This window comes from Erythranthe guttata, chromosome 13, assembly GCF_056151865.1.
Source record: "Erythranthe guttata isolate IM_541 chromosome 13, IM_541, whole genome shotgun sequence".
Taxonomy (NCBI): Eukaryota; Viridiplantae; Streptophyta; class Magnoliopsida; order Lamiales; family Phrymaceae; genus Erythranthe; species Erythranthe guttata.
In genome coordinates, this window is record NC_142545.1 from 16,798,954 (window position 1) to 16,808,922 (window position 9,969).

The following is a 9,969-nucleotide window of genomic DNA, read 5'->3' on the forward strand; positions in this document are numbered from 1 at the left end:
GTCAGTGATGAACCTCTCATATTTGTAGAATCCTAGAACATCTTGTCCTGCACGAACATGAACACACTAGAAGAGATAATAAATTAGTGAGTTAGATGATTAATTAAGCATGTGCCAAGATAATTAACCACTAAGCTGAAATCAATCGATAACTAACTAACACTAATAAACTCGATTATGTAAATAAATAAAATAAACTGAACTTATAAAACCAATATTATTTTATGTTTCAATACAGGCGACTAATTAATTCGATGTTCAAAAAATTCTCCCGAATTTGGATCAAGTTTCTTTATTCCAATTTCCTACTTTTCTTTGCGTGAAATTGGAATTGGAACTAGTTTCCCCAAAAAAAAAAAGAACGAAAATTCGACGAAAGTGCTAACTTCGATCTGAGTTCGTTTAATTCCCACCTCAATTTGCAGGTAGCAAGCAAACATGCATTGGTTAGCAAAGAAGCAAAAAATACAGAAAATTGGACCACGATTTCCTTATTGGGCTGGGGTTGTAATAAAAGTCTAGAGACAATTGTACCACAATTGCTTAATGATTTTTCGACTATTTGGCATTGGACCCTTTTTAACTGTCACACCTATGGGCTACCTATACCTAGTAGTCTATTGGGCTCCACATGTTTGGGCATCTTTTCTTTTGCTCAATAAACTTCCAACTTCTTCCTTTTTTCATGTTTTCAATCACTTCTTTCTAATTATTTATTTTCCACATTTATTCAATTATTATTATTATTTTTTAAATCACTAGCAAAATTAAAAAAAATGAATATTCAAATATTATGAGAGTGGAATTACAATTTACAACTGAAAATTAGTGCTCAGCATTATTAGATTAAAATTATATATATATAAAAAAAAAAGAAAAGAGAAAGACTCAATCTTGGATATGAATCTAAATCATGTTAGGTACTTGTTAGTTGCAGAAGAGACCCCATTAATATCCACGTGGACCACCTACCAGTGAAGGTGGATAGCCACCTATGCTGTCAAATAAAATCCCAACCTTCAAATCAACCATTTCATATATCATAATAATTAATTAAATCGTTTTTCTTTAGAAAAAAATTATGTTACAACTTCGTGTTTTTATTAGTGGGACAATTAATCAAATAATTTTTTTCCGGGCTGCTGTAAAATTAAGTAAAATTAACTCTTAATTACGTTTGGGCTGCCAACCTGGAAAAAAGCCCGAAACGGCCGGTTAAGCAAAAATTAGGCCCGGCGTTTCTTGATTCCGCCATTTATTTCTACTGTGCCAAAATCCCCAATTCTGGTTCCCTTTCGTCTCTCTCTCTCTCTCTCTCTCTCTCTCTCTCTCCTCGTCAAATCTTGAAACCTAACCCTAGTCTCTCCTAAACCCAGAATCATTGAAGATTGTTTTGATTCCCTCTTGTCTCCTCGGATTTACTTTTAAATTCCCCTTTATTGTATATTCTTTGATCTGCATTTCAGAACGGACCCCATTAGAGAGGTTGGAGGGACGAAAACTCAAGGTGGGAAAAAAGATGCATTCCTTATTACAACAAGTGAGTATGTTTTCAGCACTTCTTTTTTCTTGCCCTCCAATTTTTCCCTGTTTTAGGTTTAATTTATTTTATTTTTGAAACGGTTGACTTTAATTTCTCCTTTTTGTTGAAGGGTATTTACCAAAATACTTTCTTTCCTCTGTATTTGAGTTGCTGAGTTTCTTAAAAATGTAATCTTTCTTGATGATTGCTTTCTTTTTCTGGGTAATGTGGAAATCAGTACCGAAATTTGGCTGTATTTTGTTAATGTGATGTTACTTCTTGGATTCCGGTTTTCGGCGCGTTGTTTCGGTCAATAGGTGTGATAATGTAGTTCCGTACCGGAATTTTTCGCATCAGCTGAATGTAGAGTTTTGGGATGGAGACAATTTGTACATGTACTTGAAAGCTTGTTTGATGTACTAGAAATGATTTAATCCACTGTCAGGAAACTGTTTTTATCTTCTAATTATTGTTTTCCGGGAGTTGGTTGGAACATGTCTAAACTCTAACAGTGTCACACTACTGTGTTATTAGTTGCAATGTTGTCGAATTATGATTGTTTGCCGGTGGATTATTCATGTCATTTGTACCACCCGGTTTATTAAACCCGATGGCCCTCTAATCGTACATAAAAACATTGTTCCAATTAACTTCGTTCGGATACAGATACTGTGCTTGGATCTACAGCATTCAGATAAAAAAAAGATTCGATTCAATTTTGGATCAGACAATTCCTATCGCCGATTAATCTTTCTGCTTGGCTAAAAAAATTATATTGTGGAGCTTCCTCTATGCATTTGACTTCAATACGAGATTAGATCTGAAGCCGATAACACCACTAATTGATAAGCCTGAATTACGAGGTGTTTTATTGTATCGCAAGAAATTTGATTAAATTGAGAATTTTGTTGATGGTAGAGTCTAAGAGAAGAAGTATCAATCTATATTAAATGATTATGTATGTAGAGGTTAATTACGAGTGTTAAATCATCACACATTGTAACACGTTTCTTCACAGGTTTGAGTTTGTGGGACGAGGAGAGACGAGGGGCAAGTGCGAAGGCAGCATTAGTATGAGGAATTACCTCTCGATGCCAGCCTTGCATACCAAAAATATCTAGTTTTCTGTATGTACAAGGGTGGTTAGTGTATACATACATATACGTCATCTAGATATGGTTTTGTAGCTTCGGCTTACAAGGGGTTAGAGAAAAAGATGGCCTTTCGTACAGAAGACGAACAAACAGAGGATTACCTTTTCAAGATTGTCCTGATCGGTGACTCAGCCGTTGGGAAATCGAATCTGCTCGCCAGATTCGCTCGGGACGAATTTTACCCCAACTCAAAATCGACAATTGGTGTAGAATTTCAGACTCAGAAAATCGAGATTAACGGCAAGGAAATCAAGGCACAGATTTGGGATACAGCTGGACAAGAACGGTTTAGGGCAGTTACATCTGCTTATTACAGAGGTGCTGTTGGAGCCCTTCTCGTTTATGACATCAGCAGACGTCAGACATTCGAAAGCATCGGCAGATGGCTCAACGAACTTCACAGTAAGCAAATTATTATTACATTTTTTGGTGCTTAAATTAGTACCCTATGTTATTTTATTGGCAAAATACCGCCTATGATTCAATTTTTTTTAGCACACAACCCCCTAAACAGGGGTACTAAATGCTAAAAAAATTAATTCTTGGGGGGCTTTTTGCCAATAAAATAACAAGGGATGGTTTTTCAGCAATTCGATATAACACAAGGGTACTAATTGCAATAAACTATAGTTTATTTATATATATACATTTAATAGTATTATTATAATATTTAAATTTTCGAACAGCGCATTCGGATATGAATGTGGTGACAATATTGGTGGGGAATAAAACCGATTTGAGAGATGCACGAGAGGTGAGAGTTTCGGAGGGGAAAGCGTTGGCCGAGGCACAGGGTTTGTTCTTTATTGAAACATCGGCTCTCGATTCTTCGAACGTTGGTGTTGCGTTCCAGACAGTGGTGCGAGAGATATTTAATATTTTGAGTAAGAAAGTTATTCAATCTCAAGAACTGAAAGTGAAAGATCCAGGGTGGATGGCAAATGGGAAGACGGTGGTTTTACAGACGGAGGGGGGAGGAGAAGCGGCGGAATTAGGGCGGAGTAAAAAAGGTTGGTGTTGTTCTTCGTGATCGTGTCGGGTTTCGGTAATGAATAAATTTGTTGGAAACCCCCCGCCCGGTTTTTTTTTTTTTTTTTTCTTTAAATTATATGTGTAGTTGTAATCCTATGTTTTGCTGTTGATGTAAAAGGTTTAGCCTGAGATTTGTTCACTTGTTAAAGTGGAAATTCTGTAAAGAAAAGAATTTGTGATGTCTAGTGTATTGTTTTCAAGTTTAATTTATTTTTACCTTTTCCAATTTTTTTTATTTTTTATTAATTAATGTTTAATATATAAACGGGAGGGCTGAATCTGAACCGGATGTAGACCTTATCTGAACCGGATCCAATTGAATTAATCCGCACCACAAGAGAGCAACTACCAAATCATTTGATCCTTTGTGATTATGATTTGAAAGCAACCAGAAATATGGACGGTGGACCCCACCCCTGCTCTATTATACTATGAGTAATTACTTCATATTTCTTCTAAATTAAAAGATTTTATTGTAGTTTTTATTTTATATTGCAGCTCAATTAATAAATTTAAAGGCGAAAAAGATGAGAAATTGTAGATTTTTGACATGGATAATAGTAATGGTAAATTACCAAAAAACCCTTGAACTTAGGTTAAATTATGAAAAACACCCCTATCTATCCGCAATTACCAAAATTCCCCCAATGTTTGTCTCGTCTTACATCGATCCCTTTATGGTGCGACTTTTCACCGAATCATTTAGAGTCTGATGAATTATCCCCAAAAAAATATCGATTCTACCCCTGGAGACGAGGTATTTCTTTATACAACTTTTTTAAAGACAAAAAATTTACCTTGGGAGGCACAAAAAAATACTGTTCTTAACTTTTCTCACCAAGTAAACACAGTACAATTCAACACAAAAAGAAAAACATAATAAAAATGTATTGTTCACCAAACTTAAATGTTACAACAGCAAAGGGGGGGAAACACAAAAAAACATAAACAAAAGGGACTTAATTGAGTAAATTAAAAGTGTCACGGCTTAGCCAAGTGAATAAAAATGGTAGTGTTCAGTCTGACAAAAGAGTGGAGATATTTTTTTTTTTTTTGAACAGCAGAAAAATAATAGGAAGTCTAGACAAAAAGAATAGAGGCCTATTACATCTCAAACAAATTACATGAAAAATCAAAAGCCTATATTGAAAACCTCAAGTTTCAAACCTTACACAAAATCTTTCTTTCTTTTTTTGTTATTTTGGCAAACTCCTCTCGCGGTCGGTAAACGATCTTCTCTAGAAACGGTATTATCTCCAATAAACATTCTTCCGGGCTCGAAATATTTCCACCATGTTGGGAATTTTTTTCACTTGTATATATCGCCTACTATAATAATCTTTAAACGAGTATCCGTCCATAAGGTAATAATATTCTCCTAGGCTGCAATTCCTGCTCGAAAATTCAACAATCGATTGAGTCAGCAGTGTAGATAGATAAATACCGGTGTATATGTATTTTTAAGTGTATCGGAAAGAAGTCGTACCTCTATTAGACCTAGCATTAACACTATAACCACCAACATAGCCAACAGAATTATTATTAGGTGTGACGGCATCTGCAGCTGCACCACCACGCCCGTAGTTAAAAGAAGCAGCGGCGGCGGCGGCACCACCATCAATATCAGGGGAAGACGAACGCCATGCATGGCCCTCGTAAAAAGATTCGTTCCCGTATAAGTTTCCCAAACCCACATCACGAATATTGTTCCCAACAGAAAATGACGATATTGGCCCCTCGTTGTTCCTACCATAGTCGGCCCTCCCAACAAAATGGCTTTCCCCAATACCATATCCACTATTTCCACCGCCCAACGAACTATTTCCACCGCCGCCTGTAACAGAAGACGAACCCCAAATTTCACCTATGCCTCCGAAATTACCAATCAGCCCCCCATTGTTCCCATTTCCGGACCCCACAAAAGCATTCGAAACCATCGAGTTTGATCCGTAATTATCGAGATTCCCATTAGCCCACAAGTTCCGATTGTTGGCATTCAGCGTGGGCCCCACAAAACGGTTTGCATTTCCGCTGTAATAAGAGTTCACTCCGCGCCCATACCCCAAACCAGAATCTCCACCACTCTGGCCATAGTTGTTTAAACCGAAACCTGAGTCCAAATTCAGACCCATGCTATTATTATAATTGGAGGGACTGTAAGGTGGATATCCGTTTCGACCGAGTGCTGTCACAGGGCTGAATCGACCTTCCATTCTCATGCCATAGCCACCTGGCGAGCTCGAATTGTACCCTTGACTGTATGCAGCAGCGTTAAGGAAGCTGCTAACTCTGTTCAGACCACCGTAGTTATTATATCCCGAGCCGACAGACGGGCTTCGTGTGGGGCCTGGTGAAAGCTCCTTTGGTACGGCCCGTTTGACTTCGACCATTTTCCCGTTGAGTTCGTGGAAGGTTTTGAAGAGGACTTTGTCGACAGACTCTTCGGTTTCGTAGGTGATGAAACCGAAGCCTCTGGGCCTTTGAGTGTTGTGGTCGTACATGACAACTACGTCTGTTATTGTTCCGAATTGGTCGAAGTAATTCTTGAATTCGGTTTCTTTGACGGTGGATGCTAAGCCTCCGACGAAGATCTTTCTTGTGCGGGCCGGGCCCGGAGAGCCCTGGATGCTGCTGCCGCTGTTTCTGCTTATGTTTTGATGGTCGTCTCTTGGTACGGCTTTCTTTGCCTCCACCTGTTGAATGGTGAATTGAAATTACGTTGTACGAAGATATAGAAGAAACATTGGTTTAAGTAGAAGTAAGTTCTCATTGACAAACATTTCAGTAATCAATCATACAAATTTCAGAGTGTGCTGTAAAATCATCACGTAAGATCCAAAGCAGAGAAAAAGAATGTCTCGTGTGTGACAAACGAACTGAGTGGACCAAATACAGAACGAAGAAAATGCTTGAGAAAACATATTAGTTTTGCTTACCAATGTAAGCACTTAAACGAACATGATATCATCAGATATCCTACGATCGCTTAGTCCTGTACTATTTTACTCAATTGTTCATCGAAAAAAATGATTGTTGTTTAGACATACTAAAACCCGGTAGCACAGCCTATCTGAAACTACCTATTATGGATCATGTCTTTTTAATCGTAAAACTTGTTTATTCATTTGCTCAAACAATGCTCAATCGTTTTTCTAACAAGAGGCAACGGCATTGAATTCAGACATCATCCAATGCCATTACAAGTGTTACAATTTAAAACGTAAGATTGTATGAACCGAATAAGCCGATATAATCTACTCTCTTTTGGCAAGTGAAAGCGCATAAAACAATTGAATCGCCATTGTGCAAGCCTTTTTTCCGCCTTATTTACTAGCCAAACGACATACACAGAAAACTGATCGAAACAAAATAAATGAAACCACGACGACATCTAGAACTTTCACGCAATTAAGAAACTTCACAAAACACACATTGCGCACGTAATCTAAACATTGTGCAAACAATAGCGATGCAAAGACTTACAGTTCTGCCATCAATCGTGTGCCTTTCCCTGACAACTCGATCAGCAACCGAAGCATTGGCAAATACAACAAAGCCGAAGCCACGAGCACGGCCAGTTGTTCGATCTTTCATTATCACAGCTTCAACTACTTCACCAAACGTTTCGAAATACTCTCTGAGCCTCTCTTCGCTCGTGTCCCACGAAATCCCTCCGATGAACAGCTTCCCAGGCTCCATCTCCATTCTCTGCAGAAAAAAACAATCAAACAGTCAAATCCAATCTAAATCCAACCAATAGAGCGCGCGTGCAATCACGCCGCAACTCGATAAACTCAATAAGCAAAATAGGGATCCAATTGCCAGATCACTAGAACAAAAGAGTTCGTATTACGATTCAATTTCCATATATTAACAAGCTTGCTCGATACAGAATCAGCAATCAAAGCAACGAAATCCAATCATCGCAAAAACATGGTAATGTAGATTGAGCAACGAAACGCATACCTTTGAGAAATAAAATACCACAGAAACCTGCAGATGAGAAATTGGCTATTTTTTTAATTTCAATTTATTTTTTTATATATATATTTATTTAAATTTGGTTCAACAGCAGAGCATCTGATCTTCAACAGATCGAAAATCAACAGCACCCAAAATCCAAACCACCTCCTACAGAAAATGAAAAAAAAAAAAAAAAAAAAACAACGACCACGATTCAAATTTGAGTTGAAACGAGGAGGAAGAAGATCAATACAAACAGAAGAAATGCGATTGTGTTAATACCAAATGATCAAGGACCGTTGGATTAATTGATTGAAATCAAGATCTGGAAGGAGGCATAGATAGGGGAGGCAGAGGGCTGAAGGCCCTCTTCTTTTCTTTCTCTTTTCTTCTCTTTTCTTTTTCTTGTTTACCAAAATTCAGTCTTTGTTAGAATTGCTACAGATTGATTATATATATATATATTTATTTATTGGTTAAAAATGTAATTTGGAAGAGAGAGAAAAATATATATACATACATTGTATATATATAGTGTGGCTCGTGGAGATTGATTTTCACATCCAAAAATGGGTAAATATAGAGTTGATATATACGTGTGTTGTGTGTGAACGTAGGTATTTTGTGTATATATATATGTAAAAAATGTAGTTTATATATATTATATTATATATTTAGAGAGAGAGAGAGAGAGAGAGAGATGTTTGGCTATCCTCTCTCTCTCGTGTAAGAAATGTAGGAGATGTAATTGGTGACTAGGCTGTTTTAAGATTTTTGAAATTTTGCCAAAAATGAAAATACAAATTAAGTGGATGCTAATTTTGTAAATTGTCATGTGACCCGTCGTTTTACTTGTGTTTTCATTTTGTGCCTTCTAATTTTTGCAACTACTACATCATTAAAGGTTTAAGTCATTTTCAAGATTTTTTTTATTATTATTTTTCTAATCGACAAGGAATAAATCAGTTACCGATTACAATAGTTCGCAAATTGTTCAATAAATGTAAACTGCTCTAAATGAATCATTCATGACGAACTCGATCGAGAAATTATTGATGAATATATTTAAATTCGAGTTTTCAAATAATATCGAATTTTCTTAATCCACAAACGAACTAGACCCTCATTTTTGAATTAGTCATTTTCAAGATTGTTTACCAACAAAGGGAAGGTGTGGATTTATACTTATTATTTTTTATTTCTTTCTATTTCTATTTCACATTTCACAATATAGTTGTTTTTTTTCTTTCTTTTTTTTATAAAACACAATATTTTTTATTTATTTTTTCCCCATTGATTAGCTTAATAGGAAAATAAATATGGACAAGTTTGCTTCATGTGGAGGCAAGGCACGAACCCTAAATAAAATGGTCGGCGGCACTCTGTCCTCACATGCTTACACTATGAATAAACCTTTTTTTCACAAAATAAATTCCATAAAAACATAATTTTAAAATTTGGAATAATCTGCAGAATATATATCTCATAATATATCACTAAAACTTTACTTATTCTAAATCATAAGTATATAAATTATCTGCATATAAATAGTTATAACTTCTTACAGTGAAATTAAACATTCGAGAATTAATTACCCTTTTCCTAATCCCATTTCGATTTTGATTTTTTGAATTAAAAAGAGAACGATATATATAATTTTATTAAAATAAAAAGCAGAGGGAATTGCATGTTTGCCCATCATCATCTAAATCTACATTAATTTAACACGTTACAAAATAAATAATTAAAACAATGTCGAAGAGCTTATTGGCCTAGCATATAAATATTAATTAGAGTCATCAATTATGATAATGCTGACTGCACATGCATTACATCATACACCCAAAACCTAATCATCATGATATATTGTGTTTTTATTTTTAAGTAAAAAAATTTAAATACCCCTTTTCAGTTTTCTCAGCAATTTATATTCCATAAATTTAAAAAAACCCTTTTTTTAATATATATAAAAAATAGAAATATTCGGAATTATATTAATAGTGCTCTACATGTTATAAATTTTGAAGCCAAAATACACATGGGCGTCAACGCTTTTTGTAGACTTAGCAAACATCTGTTATTTAGGTGTCACAAATAATTTATTTAAAATTGAAATGAAATTGTTATATTCAATATGTAATTAATTCTGAAATTTGTTATCCTTTATAAAAAAAAAATGAAATCTTATTACAAATGAGAAATTAGCAAAATGAAATAATTTCAATTATCGCTGGTTCTTTGTCAGCAAACAAAACCATGTACTAATTAATGGTTAATTTGTGCAAATTATTCGATAAT

General features: G+C 35.4%; 2 protein-coding genes across 3 annotated transcripts; one reads left to right on the plus strand and one right to left on the minus strand.

Moving 5' to 3' along the window:
* The first annotated feature begins 1,030 nt into the window (after positions 1-1,030).
* Positions 1,031-3,914, plus strand: LOC105969053 (ras-related protein RABA5a). Of its 2 annotated transcripts, none has more exons than XM_012993776.2 (3): positions 1,031-1,540; positions 2,541-3,078; positions 3,363-3,914. In XM_012993776.2, the coding sequence occupies exons 2-3, from the start codon at positions 2,739-2,741 to the stop codon at positions 3,704-3,706; spliced, it is 684 nt and encodes a 227-aa protein (XP_012849230.1). In that variant the 5' UTR covers positions 1,031-1,540; positions 2,541-2,738; the 3' UTR covers positions 3,707-3,914. The 2 variants fall into 2 exon arrangements, with proteins under 2 accessions (XP_012849230.1, XP_012849231.1); XM_012993777.2 differs by having other exon boundaries at positions 1,287-1,544.
* A 757-nt stretch (positions 3,915-4,671) lies between these two features.
* LOC105968876 (heterogeneous nuclear ribonucleoprotein 1) lies at positions 4,672-8,222 on the minus strand. Its single transcript, XM_012993561.2, has 5 exons — positions 7,954-8,222; positions 7,675-7,839; positions 7,192-7,416; positions 5,195-6,401; positions 4,672-5,100 (listed from the first exon to the last, which is right to left on the minus strand). The coding sequence occupies exons 3-5, from the start codon at positions 7,411-7,413 to the stop codon at positions 5,087-5,089; spliced, it is 1,443 nt and encodes a 480-aa protein (XP_012849015.2). The 5' UTR covers positions 7,414-7,416; positions 7,675-7,839; positions 7,954-8,222; the 3' UTR covers positions 4,672-5,086.
* Positions 8,223-9,969: the final 1,747 nt, after the last annotated feature.

Excerpts from the sequence above, each read along its gene's own strand:
- LOC105969053 (XM_012993776.2), top strand. The coding sequence starts at position 2,739 with ATGGCCTTTCGTACAGAAGACGAACAAACAGAGGATTACCTTTTCAAG. Across the intron at positions 3,079-3,362 it reads ATGGCTCAACGAACTTCACA|CGCATTCGGATATGAATGTG; the intron begins GTAAGCAAATTA and ends ATTTTCGAACAG.
- LOC105968876 (XM_012993561.2), bottom strand. The coding sequence starts at position 7,413 with ATGGAGATGGAGCCTGGGAAGCTGTTCATCGGAGGGATTTCGTGGGAC. Across the intron at positions 6,402-7,191 it reads ACACGATTGATGGCAGAACT|GTGGAGGCAAAGAAAGCCGT; the intron begins GTAAGTCTTTGC and ends ACCATTCAACAG.